A 15176-nucleotide genomic window follows, 5' to 3' on the forward strand; every position below is an offset into this window, starting at 1 on the left:
GAGGAGAGTCAATTTGCTAAGCTTTGAAGGCTTCATTAAGGCTTTGCCGGCTCTGTGAAGTGCTGACCTCTGATTCCTTCCTCTTTGCTCCTGATATTAGACTGCTTATTTACACAGGAAGTAGGAATTTAAAGACATCACTGGTTTTTTAGGCTATTGAGGTGACTCAGAAGGTAAAGGAGTCTGCCACTGGGCCCACATGGTTGAAGGAGAGAACGGACTCTCACAAATTGCTCTCTGACCTCTGCATATGTGCTATGGCATGTGTATGCCTACACATGTGTACCCACACAGAAGTAAATGTAACAAAGAAGGCATTTGTCCCCTTTAGGCACATGATCTTATGTAGCGAAGCTGTCAAATACTCAGAGTGAGAAACAGCTCTTGGTCCCGCTGTCGTTCTCCTTTAAAATGCACATGTCTGTATGGTCTACACTTGGTCATTTGGATCTTTGCACTAACATTTGTTTGTAACGTTGGGTGCATGAGGCATGCTAGATTTAAACATTAACACTTTCACCATTTGGTGACATGCTTATAAAAAAGATCGTTTTACTAACATCTCCATGTAGGATAAGGACAGTTGTATTTCTGCTTCCCCCTTCCTTTCAGACTGGAGAATATGCCACTGATGAAGAAGAGGATGAGGTTGGGCCCATCCTTCCTGGTGGTGACATGGCCATTGAAGTCTTTGAGCTCCCAGAGAACGAGGACATGTTTTCCCCATCTGACTTGGACACAACCAAGCTCAGTCACAAGTTCAAAGAGGTAAGCACTGGCCCACATGATATTTGCCTGGACCTCCTCCTTTTGTTGTTAAATGTTTTTGTTTGTAGAATGAACAGAGAATCACCTCTTTTCTGATTAAGACTCGGAATCTTAAATTTGCGAGTACACGTGTAACAGAATGCATTCTGCTGTCACCAACTTTAATGTTTGTCACCTATCACAGTGGCAGTTTATAGCTCTGAGCATCATTTCAGGATTTGTTCAAGTTACATGTATTATTTGTTACCTTTACAGATGCTTTGGTACCTGGTCGTGACCTCTTTCCTCTAGGGCAGTTACTTTTCTGAAAAATGCTTTTTATTTCTTTTCTTGAAGTAGATAGATTTTTAGTAAGAATGGCATGCCCAAAGGGCTCTATAAAAGAGTTCCATGAGCAGACTTAGAACAGTTCATAGAGCCACCAAGGAGTGGTGATCTGCCCAGGGACTGGTGCAAGCTGGAAGCCATCCTCCTCCTCCGGCCTAAAGAAGCCATCCAGTACCTACAGCTTTGCATGATGCAGCCTTGGTGGAAACTGCATCCAGGGCAAGGTGATGAAGGCCTCGTCCCTCCCACACCCTCTTCCTCCTGCCGAGTCCCTAGTTATGTCCAGGCAAGGAGGCTAAGCTAGGCTAGTTTTAGATCCAAAGAGATCAGTCTCCTGAAATAGAGAGCCACCCCCCCCCAAAAAAAAATATAAGGCCTGGAGAGCCCCTTTGGTGTGCTCATAGAGAACCAGATAGACTTTTCCTCCAAGTCTGGTGTTAAAAGATTCTCTTAATTACTTTAAGTAAAAACACCTATTTTGTTATCCAGTCCTGCAGAGCAGTCTTCTGAAGGGTTGGTTTCCCTCTGAGCAGAAGGCTTTGTCACTTTCCACAGTCGTTAGCATTGATGACCAATGGGGTAACTATCTTAATTGTGTATGTCCAGCATATCCTTCAATCATAGTCACCCCAGCTCATCTCCCCCGCCCGCCATTACCCTCAGACTGCATCCAGTTCTGTACCTCCACCCAGCTTTTATGTCCTCTCCTTTGGGGCCTCTGGGGCCTGCAGAGTCCAGTTGGTGTGGCCTGCTAGACTACAGACTGACTCTGTCTCAATCTTGAGCAGGTAACTAGCCATAGCAGCAACGGTGGTTCCGAGAGTGTGATGGCCCTGTCCTGTCCAGGTGACAGCATTTTACAGCATTCCTCTGGCTCTTAATTCTTCCTACTCCTTCTTCCTCAGTGCACCCTGAGCCCCGTTTGTGAGACGGGGATAGGTGCCCCATGTAGGGATTCGAACGCACTTACTAATTTTCTTTTTCTTTTTCTTGCCCTGGGGGACAACCTAGGGCCTTGAGCGCTGGTCATGAGCTCTACCGCTGACATCTGTCACATGCTCTAGTCCTGCTTTTCTCATTTAAAACTTGCTTTACTCTCAGCTTATTGCAGGACACTCAAATCATTTTGTTATTTACCTCTGAAGTTGTTTTATTGTAATCAAATTAATAAGTGGATATGTGGGGGAAACAGCATCTTCCCATACTACTAATCTCTTAATCCACATTTGTAAGTATAGCTACTTAAAGTGTTTCCTCTGACCTCTCAGAAGTCGCACAGACCTTTGCTTGGTGCATAGATGCCAAGCTATAAGAATGAGACACATGACTAAAAATAACTAAAAGTTGTTACAAAGATTAGTTTAGACTCATGAGTTGGGAATAGTCCCCATTTTTTTCAAACATGGCACGACTATGGCGTAACGATTTCTGAAAATAGGCGTTTCTGTTTCTGAAATTCTGTCATTATTGAGTAATAGAGTATAAATTTTTTGGAGAAAGCATTTTATTCATTTGAACTTTCTTATTAATAATTTTTATTCTGTGACAATTTCATATGCACGCGTAATGCATTCTGGTTACTCCTCCCACCCTTCACACTGATTTCCCATCAATCCCCCAGATTACCTTATTCCTTACAGATATCTTTCCTGTATTCACTAATTTTGTTTTGTTTTGTGTCCCAAGGGATTTAGCTAGGGCTCCATGTGACTCTAATTGAGAACTAACCATGGAGCCTGCTCTGCTCACCAGCGTCTATAGCTGTGTATTCTGACTCCCCCTCCCAGAATCTGTTAGGTGGCAGTAGGCCAGCAGTAACTAGCAGGGCTGGGAGCCCCTCTCCCTTCCTAGCTGACTGTGCTGATCTGTCAGTCTCCGAGAGGCATCTGTGTTAAAGTTACTGGCTGCCTTCTAAACATCTCTATAATTCTGTCACTTCTGATTTTCTGTACTTTATGATTGGTGTTAGCTGCAATTGACCGTCAGAATTGCTACAGTAACTTGATTCTTGTAATGGTATTCTGCTTCACATGATACACTTTACTCCAGTTCTATTTTGGTTAATAGTAAAACTTAACACAGGGTTTCTTTTGGTTAATAGTAAAATTCAACACAGGGTTCCTTTTCCCTTAAATTTGTTCATGGCATTTGAATTTCTGCTTACTTTTATCCATTTCATATAATTTTATTCAAATGTTTTCCTTTCAGTAGCCTATTCCTGAATCTTATTTTTTTAATAAATTATTGTGGGAGTCTTTGTCAGTTAATTAGTGAACGTAGTCCATTTATGTTTACAGCTATCAGGTTACTATTAGAATTTTTGTCTTTCCTCTTGGCTTATGTGTCTCATTTTTCCATATTTTCTTGTTTCATTTTTATTTTTCTACTTGTCCTCAGAACTATCAAAATTTCATCTGACGCCTAGAAGTTAATTATTTTCTTTTCTGACTAGTTTGACTCGGTTTTGTTTTCCTAGAAGCCAGATCAGTATCTGTGCTTTTAATCATTAGTAAAATAATGGCTATAGAATATCACCTATATCTCAAGAGTCTTGGGTGCCATGTATGCTGGCACGTGTACTTGCCACAGTGTGATTATTTCCGGCTCCCCTCCTGCCCTCGCTTTACTGTGAGCAGACTGTTGCAGTGTTAATTTACTCCGTTTCTACTGCCCCTTCCCTCCTGTCAGCACCAAAGGTTCCTGTCACATGGCCCGGCAGTTAAGTAGCAGTCAGGAGGTCATAGCTTCAGGGTGTGGAGCAGGCCAGCATGACTTACCACCAGGTGTGCACTTAGCAGGGATCTGTGGGAAAGGTGAGGCTCCACTCAATTACCGGCTCCTTCCTGGTTACTGGCATTCTCTGCAGCAGGCCTTCAGCTCTGCAACACCAGAACCCCTTCATGTGCTCTGTTTTTTAAGAAATTCTTTCACAAACTTTTTTTATTTTTTGATTAATGAATAGTAACCTGAGGCACATCCATGTCCTCTCTTAGGCAGATTCAAATTGCTTTCAAAGAGGAAGGGCATGGCTTTTTTTTATTTGTTAGTTTACTATGTTGAACCCAACCGAAAGTTTTCCCTTACCTGTCTCAGCCATTTCCGCCTTTATTTATTTATTAATACTGTCATCTGCTTTCCTGGGCGTGTTTACTTGTTCATGTGGCAACTTCTTAGAACTCAGGCTTAATTTATTGTCATCCTTCATTGTTGTAATAGGCAGCAGGAAAATTGAATCTGTTTAGGGCAGTGCCTTTTGCCCGGCCCCCACTTTATTAGCAGTCTTGCTGACTTCATTTTGGAAACAGTCTGTAATTTCCACTTTCCTTGTTTTATTTTTATTTTGACTTTGAATGATTTTGAATCTGTAACTTTTATATTAATATACCATTTTATTACACTCTGGTCAGATACTAAATTTTCAACTAAGTTCTTTGAAAATGATGTTTGTGTTGTAGGTTATTATGGATATTTGTGATTAACTTGATACGTTTAAAATGTTCTGAATCTTTATTAATTTTTCTTGAACCTATTAGGTAGACAATTTGTACCTCCATATTATTTTTTGTCTACTTTGATGATATGTTGAAATCACATGAAATATATCAATGACTTCCTTCTTTTTTTAGGCTATAATTTGATGTTAATATTTGACAGCCACTTTTGTTGTAGTATTAAGTGTGTACCTGTATCTAACAAAGCCATTTACTACATTTAAATATATACAGTGTTAGACTCTGTATCTCTTACTAAGAAAATTTCATCAATTTGAACTTGTAATATTATTGGTGGTATTTCTTACTACGCTTAGCTCACTTATGCTTTGTGTTTCTTATGTATCTGTTGGCTGTTACTCAGATTATCTTCAAGGGTTTAGAATGCATTTTTTTACATAATTTTAAAAGTCGAAAAATACCATTTGCATTCTCTGTGTGGCGATGTTTGATAAAATCTTGAGTTTTAAGAAAAATGAATATTTAATTTGTTATAATTTTAAAACATTTTAGATAGCTTTATAATATACTTGCAAATCCTGTATTCTTCTGTTTTTCCTTTAAAAGCATTATTCCTTATCCTTTTTTAATTTTTAATTTCTCAGATTGTCTCTGAGTAATTTATTAGGTGTTTATGGCAGATACAGTGTTTGTGAGCTTTTCATACCAAGAATGATGTCCTAATTATCGTGACACCATTATAATTGGCTAGGCTTGACATTTTGTTCATAATTTTTTTCCTGAAAATATTGCATGGTTAGCTTCCTTGCTTTAAGCATATATTATTTTAAAGGTCTGATATCAGCCTGGAGTCAGGTGCTTCTCTTGTCTCCAGGCTGTGCTTACTTCTTGCTACAGTTTCTGAGTGGTGGTCTTCCTTCCTAGTCCCCTACCCAAGAATGAGATGGAGAGGAGCCAGCACTCTGGGCTACAGCCTGAGTCCCTCCAGCTAACATAATGACTGGCTGTTTTAGATTTGCATTCTTTTATTGTCATTTTAGTCCATTATAAGCCTCTGTTTTAGTGGGGTTTGGGGGGGTGTTTTGTTTTATTTTGTGTTTTTGCTTAATTTTCTAAAAACCATCATCAGTACTTACTAGTTTTAAGCTGTTTTATCTCCTCTTGAGTCTGAGCGTCTCAGGCTCCTATTGTCTGTTTTGTGTCTTTAGATATGACTTTAACTGCAGGTGTCCTTCACCCTGTACCCCTCGATGTGTGCTCTGCTGTCTTGTGAAGTGTTCAGCTTCCTCTTTGTGTTTTGATCGTGAGTCTTTACTTTCTCTTACCCTGGTGTCTCCAAGAGTAACTAAGACGGTAACTTCACCCATGGACACATGGATGGTAACTTCACCCATGGACACATGGATGGTAACTTCACCCATGGACCCATGGATGATAACTTCACCTATGAACACATAGATTTGCTCATTTTGTTTTCAGTACTTTGAAGTCTCAAAGTGAGACCCATAATTTCAACAAGTAGGAAGTCTGTAACTGCAAATTCAAAGCTCCCTGTTTCATTCCAAGAACTGTGAGGGGTAAGTAAAACAAGCTGGGCATCCTGAGCAGTGCAGCTCTCCCCGTTCAGTCCCATGTGTGACACAGATCAGCAACCTCCTGGCTCTGACAGCTGCCTCTGAACAAATATGAGATACCAGGGAAGTGAGAGGAGCTGCCCTGAGGTCTCAGTCTCAGGCAGGAAGGTAGAAGCTGTCCACCTTTTGCACTGGATGGACCAGTTGTCCTGCAGCTAGGGTGGTGCCGGAATGTGTGCTGCCATCACATGAAGCCTGAAGCTCACTCTCTGGCCAATCCCTACCTGCTCATTTCCAGGCACTCTATTTCAAATGTCACTGTAAGTTGAGAGAGACTTCTCTTTTCTGTCTTTATTTGAGCTGTTTGTTTTGATTTGTTTTGCTTGTATGTGAGTGTATGTGTGCTGTCTACACACATGTATGCACAGATGCACGTGTTTACAAGCCAGAGGATATCCAGTGTTCTGCTCTGTTACCCTCACTCTGCCCCCACCATTCTCCTGAAACAGGGTCTCTCACCAAACCTGAAGCTGGGTCAGCAAACAGCACACCCTAAGGATCCTGTCTCATGTCCTCCTCCCCCATAACACTGGGGCCACAGGGTGCCCTGCCAGGCCATGCACATTTTTTTATGTGGGTGCTGGAGATCCAGACTCAGGTCCTTACAGGTTAGCAACAAATACTCTTACCCACTGATACATCTGCCCAGCCACTAAATAGATTGAGTTCTTGTCCCTGACTACAGTTTAGTTTGTTTGGTTTTTTGTTTGTTTGTTGGATTGTCTGTTTGTTTGTTTTGGTTTTTAGTTTCTGCCTTTTAGATTGAAACTTGTTCTGACTGACTTCCTGGGTGGGAAGTAGAGAGCAGAGAGGCTGAGTCACAGTGGATCCTCTCTTCACAGAGGTGAGGTATCCCCAACACAGCCTTGGAAGCCAGGACTGCTAGTACCAGAGAAAACAAATCTGCTTTCGTTGTTAGGGAAAGCTGAAGTCTAAAAATTGTGTTATTTAAGTCTGTGAAAAATAAACTCGAAAAGTTATAAATACACTGGAGAATAAATACAGCCATCTATGAGGAAGTTTCGTTAACAAGTGGGAGCTGTGAATTGTTACCTCTTTAGTAGTAAACAGATATTTATTTTTAAAGGCGCTGTAATCACAGGCGGTGAGGTGTATCTAACACGCTCTTCATTAATAGCCACATTCTGAGAACCAGTTCTATGTGGCCTTGTTAGAGATTTGCCCTGCGCTTTGTTCGCTGCCCTTGGTGGGGACCTTCCAACCAGGTTGAATTGACTCCACCAGCTAATTCCAGCTTGTTTTGCATATGTTGTTCCTTGAAAATAAACCCACTTTTGTCGATACAAAAAAAAAACCACCCACCATCTATGAAGCTTAGAACAAAAAATGGCAAAGATTTGCCAGCGCTACATTTTAATAACATCATATATCTTCAAAACCACCTCTAGCTCCTTCTATTGGGCCCACCTCCTGCAGACAAAGCAGGGCTCAGTCCCGTGCAGAAACTATGGTAAAAAGTCTACACAGTGCAGAAACCATCTCTCAGAGTAGTGTGCGAATACCAGGCATTGCTGCCCTGGCGCAAGGAGAGCAGAAAATTTTGCTCTTATCTGATTAGAAATTGTCTGGTTCTAGAACACTCTTAAAACTCTCCTGCAAAGATAACATTTTTCACTTCAAAAATATTTCCATGCCTGCAGAGGCTCAGGAGAGTGCTGCCGTTGATGCTGGTGAGGTCTGTGCCTGCCCCTTTCTGGTAGTCATATGTAGACATTTGAACCAGCTACAGTTGTACGCGCTCCACGCTCATCTTACTGAAGGCGATAGACAGAGCCCACAGACATCAGTACAGCTAGAGAGTGTGAGGACAGACCTCCTGCTCACAAATGTGGAACTGTACATTTGTCTCTGGTGAAATCCCAGGGTGGATACTGGGATGCTCCGTTTAACAGGGAAGATGGCGGAGCTAGTTCCCGTCAGCCAAGATCGCAGGCCTGCAATCGTTTGGAGAAGCGCTGAGAGAAACATACTCTCAACCTTCTCCTGATTATGCTGTGTTTGCCATGTTCCCTCATTACTTGGTAAAGCATGTTGTTCCTCCCTATGATGCAGGGGTCTCCAGCCAATCTTGGCTACTTTGTTTACAAAAGATGACAAAGACCAAGAGTCTCTGGCCTAGAGATAGGAGAAAAAGGCTAATGAAGTCAACCAGGAGCAAGTTCTCTTTGTCCATGCCTGTAATATTACCTGCTGACCTCGGGCTCTGAAAGTAACAAGTACATATTTTAAAGATGAACTCTGTCATGTTCATGTGCCTTCAGTGACTGGATACCCAGCATCTAATGTCATTAACCAAAAACCAATTTAATAATGAACATATTCTACATTTCTTTCCTATTTTTATGTTTCTTTTCTGTGTGTATATGGGGGAGGGGTACTCACTTATGCACTGTTTGGAGGCCTGAGGTCCACAATGGGTGCCTTTCTCTGTGGCTCTCTACCTTACTGTTTGAAACGGTTCTCACTGAATTTGGGGCTCACAGCCTGGGCTAGGCTGACTGGCCCGTGACCCCAGGAGCCTCCAGTTTCTACCCTACTCAGTGCTAGTTCTCATGCACCCACCACTCTTCAACACTGGAGTTCCTCACACAGAGCCTCTTGCTTGCACAGCGAGCACTGTAGCCCCTGAGCTGTCTCCTCAGATCCCTGGGTTTTATTAATAATTCCAGATGCCGATAGTGTGCTGGTTTACATTCTGTGTAAGGTTCTCAGAGCCTGGATAGTCAGTCATGATTTCTCATCCAGGGTAGTGATCATCACATGTGCCTCAGGATCTTTATAAGAACTGAATGAGACATATTAACAGTCAGGGAAACACTTTCAGCTAGACAAGCTGAAGCACAGAAAAAGCAGAAGTTGGGAAGTCAGGCCTGGGGTTGTTCCTCCTGTACCTCATTCACCCAGGAGAAGCTGCGGGATACCTTTGATGTCTCTGAGTCTCTCTGTCACCTGAGCACTGACAGGAACAAGAACTGCTCTGCTCACTTCCAGAGCCACTTGAAGTAATACAGGGGGCTGAAGGAGAACATGTAGGTTTCTGCCAATGTGAAAACTTCCACATTAGCAGAACTATGGGCTGTGATTTCTACAAACTGGCCTTGGCAACTATTCACTTGGCAATTTAAAGTCTTGTGTACTGTGTTTTACTGTGTAAGCTGGAAATGTTCATCTTGTGTATTTTTATACCTTTTCTATTAATAGTGATGGATATGTAAACAAGTCATTGAAATGTACATTGCACCCAGGATTTAAATTATCACATATCTGTAATCTTGTGTCAACTGAGAAAACCTTACACTACTGCTGGCATCTTCTGAATGATATCCAGATTGCACACTCCATTCCATGTCCCTGTCTCTGAAGGATTAGGTGGCATTCCTAATATTAAGCTCTTGCCAGTTGTTGTCACCTCACTGCTAAGGAGGTCAGCCCCGTCTGTTATCCATTTTGATAAGAGTAGAGCATCAGGCTGACCAGAGACCTTGTGGGCTATTTCAGGTTTCTCCTTAGGTTTGCCCATAGTTCAGGGTACTAACCTAAGGTGTACACTGATAAAGAGAAGATGCTTGCTTGTGATAGGTTTGACGTAGGTCAGGGAACTAACTTAGTTTGTTCCCTGCCATTAGAAAGAGATGCTTCAGATAGGTTGAACCACAGTTCAGGGTACTGAATTAGAACGTAGCCCATAAGGATAATATATTTGTGACATGAATTTCTAGATTCTGACCATGGTAAATATGCTTGGCTTATTTTTTTCAATAATTCCCAAATGGAGCATGTGAATGACACAGGCAGCACTTCCTGTCCCACCTCTCAGTTTTGATTTGGGAAACTGAGGTGCAGATAAGCAAATGTCAGAGGTCACTGGTGGTAGACCCTCACACAGGAGGCCATATACCTTCACTCTGCTCAAGTTCAACCCCAAGACAATGGCATCTGGCACCCACCTGTAACGCAGTGCCTACTGCAGAGTAGGCCCTGCAGATAGAGCCAGACGTGTTCTTACATCAGCTGTGGCTTTGTCGACCACTTAAAACTTTTAGTTTCATTTGTCTGAGTGCTACTGTGCATCTTTGATTGACCTAGAACTGACTATGTAGATCAGACTGGCCTTGAACTTGCAGCAATCCTCGTGCCTCTGCTGTCTGAGTGAAATGGAATAACCATATTTGACTGCTTTGGCTCTTTCTTTCTGGTCCTGGCTGAATTTATGGATAAATAATTCTCAGTCAGCCACTGTCCTTTAAGTGCTTTACATAGATTTTCTCACTGAATGTTGAAATGAGGATGGTCATAAACTATGAGGAAGTGCATTTTGCATGGAAGAAAAGTGCGGTGAGAGGCTAATCAGTATTCCTACTGCATGTCAATCACATGCACACAGCAAACATGATGAAGCTGGGCAGGCTAGCTTTTCAGATTAGTATGTTTTAAACAACAAAGAGTAGATATTTTTGTTAGTAGTGGTCGGAAAAAAATCATCCAGGCATATGAATTTGCTTTATTCTCTAACAATATAATACCTCTGAAAAATAATTCCTTATGGCTATATATATCTCCATGTTTTATATTAAAGAATATGCACAATGTCTAAGTACTTGTGGCCTCTAGTGGCTTTATTCTCGACTGGCAGGTTAGCATGACTGTTTATTTGAGGGAGGCGTGTTATCTTCCCAGCATCTCGCCTAGAGTCCCTCAATAGATGCTTATAGAGCTCATCTTTATTTTTTAAGAGAAATGGCACAAGATCAGAACCTAGATACCCAAGTTCTAATCCAGTTCTAGTGTTGATTGTTGTACAACTAGACAGGTTGATTATTTCTTCTGAGCCTCAGTTTCCCCACATTGGGAGCCTGAAGGCTCTTGATCATTGTACTCAACAAGGGTTTATAGTTAGAGCGCCCTCTATGTACTGAGCCGGAGGGGCCAGCATTGTAAGCATCTGGAAGATCTGTATAGACCAGGGTTTCTGGTAAGCACAAAAGACCTCTGCCAGTGCTTGCAGTGAGAAAGCTTGGTGTAGCTTCCTTGCCTGGCACACTCACTCTTTGGGTACCTGCTAACGGTACCTAAGTGAGACAGACCACTACGATTATGGCACAAAACCAAGAAACTCAGATTCTGTACAGTCCTAACTCCCAAGTACTTTGGACCGAAAAAAGGGGAGGGGGCGGTGGGGAGAAGGAGGAGATGGTGGTCTTGATTAACTTTGTGGCAAGCTAGGGATACAATATAACCAAAAGAAACAGGGTACCACAAGCCTCACTTAGCAGAAAATGTTCATGATGTTGGTTGCAGAGTGTCTCCCTCCCCAGACCCTCCAGTGGGCTGATAAAGATTCATGTTTGGACCGATAAAACCGGGAGAATTGGGAATTTCAAAAACATCCTTTCCATCAAAAACACCCAGAGAACAAATTTTGAACCCCGTAAACTGTTTTCCTTAAATTCAATGGCGATTAGCCCTTAAAGAAATGAATGAGGCATTGAAGACCCCTAGAAGGAAAACAGTCGGGGGTTGGGGAAGGAGAGTAAAGCAAACAAATGGCAAAGACGACTATTGTGTTGTAAAGAAAATGGGGGTTTTTATACAGGTAGATCTTTTAGAAGGCAGAAATTTGAATTTGTACCTTCCCTGCGATTAAAAAGGAACACAAACGAAAACAAATCGGAGATTTCTGTGCCACTGCGTCCCCTCCTTCCTCTGCAGCAGAGCTGCTCTGCGGAATGTGAGAGCTACTCACAGAGCCACAGCGCCACCTTTCTGCACGATGCGGAACCGAATCTTCACACTGTGCCAGGCCTGTTGACTGGCTGGCTCAAGCCATTCTGTGGGCGAGCCTCAGCAAGGAAACAGCTCCTGGACGCTCAGATCATAAAGGAAGAGTTGCAGAGGCCAAGAAATGAGTTTTCTTTTCTTTGGCCCCTTAGCAATTAAACTGGTAACTTAATCGGATATTAGGGGCCGTGAGTCATAAACCCTGTGTTTAATTAGTTTGCACCCACTGAGTCATTTTACATGCTAGACATTGTAATTTACAACCTGCTGCAATGCAGCAGGTTTCTAGGTTGTTTTATTTTTTTTTTAATTATTATTGTGTCATAAGATATTCTTCTCGCTGCTGAGTCTTTAAAAATATAGAAACACTCTTAGTTGAGATGTTTTTCTTTTCAATTTTCAGTTGCAAATCAAACATGCAGTTACAGAAGCAGAGATTCAAAAATTGAAGACCAAGGTAAGCACCGCTTCGTGGTGTTTGAATTGTACTCTTTAAACTTCAGATACTCTGAGGAATTTGAAGCCTAGGAGTAATGGATTTGCTCCCGTGCATCTGAGAGCATATTTACATGAGAGGTTCATTTCCAGCATTAAGTACATAGGCAGATCTGCCCTGAGAGCGCGCACACCCGCGCACACCCCAGAGAAGGCCTCAGGGCACTTGATACTTAAATAGATTTATACTATTTATTCTCTCTGAAATTTCTTCAAAAAATAATATTTTTAATGGCTCAAGCATCTGAACTGTGCTAATTTCTTAAGTACAAGCTGGTATGTCAAATCTCTTTTATGTCATTCATCTTATAATAATTTCAGCTAATTTATTGGAAGCAGTGTATTGTTTTAATGTGGAGCATTAATTTCTTTTTAGAAAAATCTTCCCGTGTCTAAAAAGTAACGATTCTAAGCTCATTCTATGTGTTGTGTCATTGATGTGGATTCAGGCACTCTTGGAAATCGTGAGATATGCTAAGTTCACGTTATTTAAATTTGTTGAAGGGAAAAATATTAATAAAAGTATACTTTTAATTTATGAAATAGTGAGTCAAACTGTAAAATTCTTGTTCTAGCTATTGTTATTTCTATTTTATGTATATTTTTTTAGAGACTTAAAAATTCTTCAGTTACTTTCAAACGATTCTGTATTGCTTCCATAGTCTTTTTAAGATTAAGATCTAATTATTCCCTACCATGAGGGATCTGTTTTCTGATTCACGGTGAATGGAAATGAGTTAGCTGGCTACTTTGGTTAAATGGCATCTTGACTAATATGCTCTAGAGCTCCTTACTCAAAAAAAAAAAAATGTTTAGACATTCTTCATGGTGTCAGCCGCGAACTGTGAATTTTAAGTTTTAAGCTAGCAGGGATGGTCCATAAACAACTGCTGTAAAATCTTACTTAACTACAGATGCAGTAAAAACCAAACTCTTTTTATCTGAAAACTGTTTCTTGACTTTAAAGCGCAGATCTTATAAACTGTTTGTTACAAATAGGAAAAGAAGCCTCTGTGTTTATAAATGCTCTTGTAGACAGGCATTTGACTATGAAGATTTAATTTAGAAAAGTCTGCAAATTACTAATTTATATTTTTCTTCCTAGATTGGTATATGATACACTTGAAAATACCTAAATGTGATTATTCTCTATGTTAAATAGATTTCCTCATTTCAGTGTTTGGGACTAATATTTACTTTGTAACCTCTTGTCCACATATATTTAGTAAAAAAAATTTTTCACAAAATTATTCTTGTGATATATAAATGTGTATATTTGTGTGAATGTATATCTCCATTTGTTCAATGCTATATATACTCGGAACGTCACTTTGAACGTTAATAACTTTGAAAGTAGAGAAGGAAGACAGAGTAGCAGCGTGGAGGGCAGGTTGCTGTTGTCAGTGCATTTTAAAGCCTCATCTGAAGCTCAGTCTTTGATTTCTGTATCAAGAGAAATGCTGGACTAGCTTCCTCTTTCCTGGACTCAGATTTAACTGAGAAGCCCAGAAAAAAGTGCACTCTGTGTTTTTTAGAATTTTCAGAGACAGAAACTACACAAAGCTGTCTTTCTCATCTATTGGAGGGATTTAAATTAACTGGGCAATCATTAATATCTTTACTTTTCCCTTTTATACGCAGTATAAATTAAGGTTTATAAAGATCTAGACATGTTTAACACTCCCTGTAATATATTGAGTGACAGGCTGTGTTCATGTCAATTGAAATCAAGAACCTAATGACATCCTCCAAAGGGTTAAAAGCACAGTAACAGCAGCTGACTCTTAGCAAATGATGCTGATGCCGAGAGGTGTTGCAAGGATGCCTAGCACCGGTGCCTTGCTCAGGTGGTAACTCAGACTCTTACAAACCTGGACCTCATGCCCACGTGTTAAGGAAAACAATCCAGAGGTTAAGTCCCTTCCTCACTCCTTCCCCACCCCCTCTCCCTTCTTAGTTAATCTTCAGCTTCTTGTCCTACACTTTATTTAACATGCTTTCAAATGAAGTGTGTCGACATTAATGGACCTAATCAGTGATGCACTAGACATCATTTCCCGATCGCAGTATTTCAGACTACATGCTATCAAAGAGTTTATCGGAGTTCAAGTCAGATTGGTGTTTTGTCATTTATCAGAGGGGTAAACTTAAGCAAATCATTTCCCTTTTCAAGCCTTCCATTTTATCCTCTATGGATATGGAAAGAACTGTTGCTCTCTGGTCTCAAGCTGTTTTGATGACTGACTGATCGTACATGACAATAGGATTTTATCTAAAACAAGCTATGACAGTGTAGAGAGATGGTGGTACAGACATACCCAAATTATTTTTGCCTTGATATTTGTTTTCTCCAGCTGCAAGCGGCAGAAAATGAGAAAGTAAGGTGGGAACTAGAAAAGAACCAACTGCAGCAGAATATAGAGGAGAATAAAGAAAGGATGCTAAAGTTGGAGAGCTACTGGATCGAGGCTCAGACATTATGTCACACCGTGAACGAGCATCTGAAGGAGACCCAAAGCCAGTATCAGGCCTTGGAGAAGAAGTACAACAAAGCCAAGAAGTTGATCAAGGATTTTCAACAAAAGTAAGCGTTCTCCGATGATCCAAGCGACAGCACAGACGTGTGTGAGAAGCAGGCCTGTCCTTGGCGTGTTTATTCTAGTTAGAGGTGTGGGAAGGACAGGCTGGGCTGTCTCTTTCA

General features: G+C 41.1%; 1 protein-coding gene across 1 annotated transcript in view; it reads left to right on the forward strand.

Moving 5' to 3' along the window:
• The window catches only part of Ppp1r9a (protein phosphatase 1 regulatory subunit 9A), a 257278-nt gene that overhangs the window by 197722 nt on the left and 44380 nt on the right, over positions 1 to 15176 (forward strand). Inside the window, exons 7-9 of the mRNA XM_028779161.1 lie at positions 613 to 768; positions 12384 to 12437; positions 14830 to 15059. Coding sequence (XP_028634994.1) covers positions 613 to 768; positions 12384 to 12437; positions 14830 to 15059 — 440 coding nt within the window. The remainder of the gene's footprint in view (positions 1 to 612; positions 769 to 12383; positions 12438 to 14829; positions 15060 to 15176) is intronic.

Source organism: Grammomys surdaster, unplaced genomic scaffold (genome assembly GCF_004785775.1).
Source record: "Grammomys surdaster isolate TR1022 unplaced genomic scaffold, NIH_TR_1.0 345, whole genome shotgun sequence".
NCBI lineage: Eukaryota > Metazoa > Chordata > Mammalia > Rodentia > Muridae > Grammomys > Grammomys surdaster.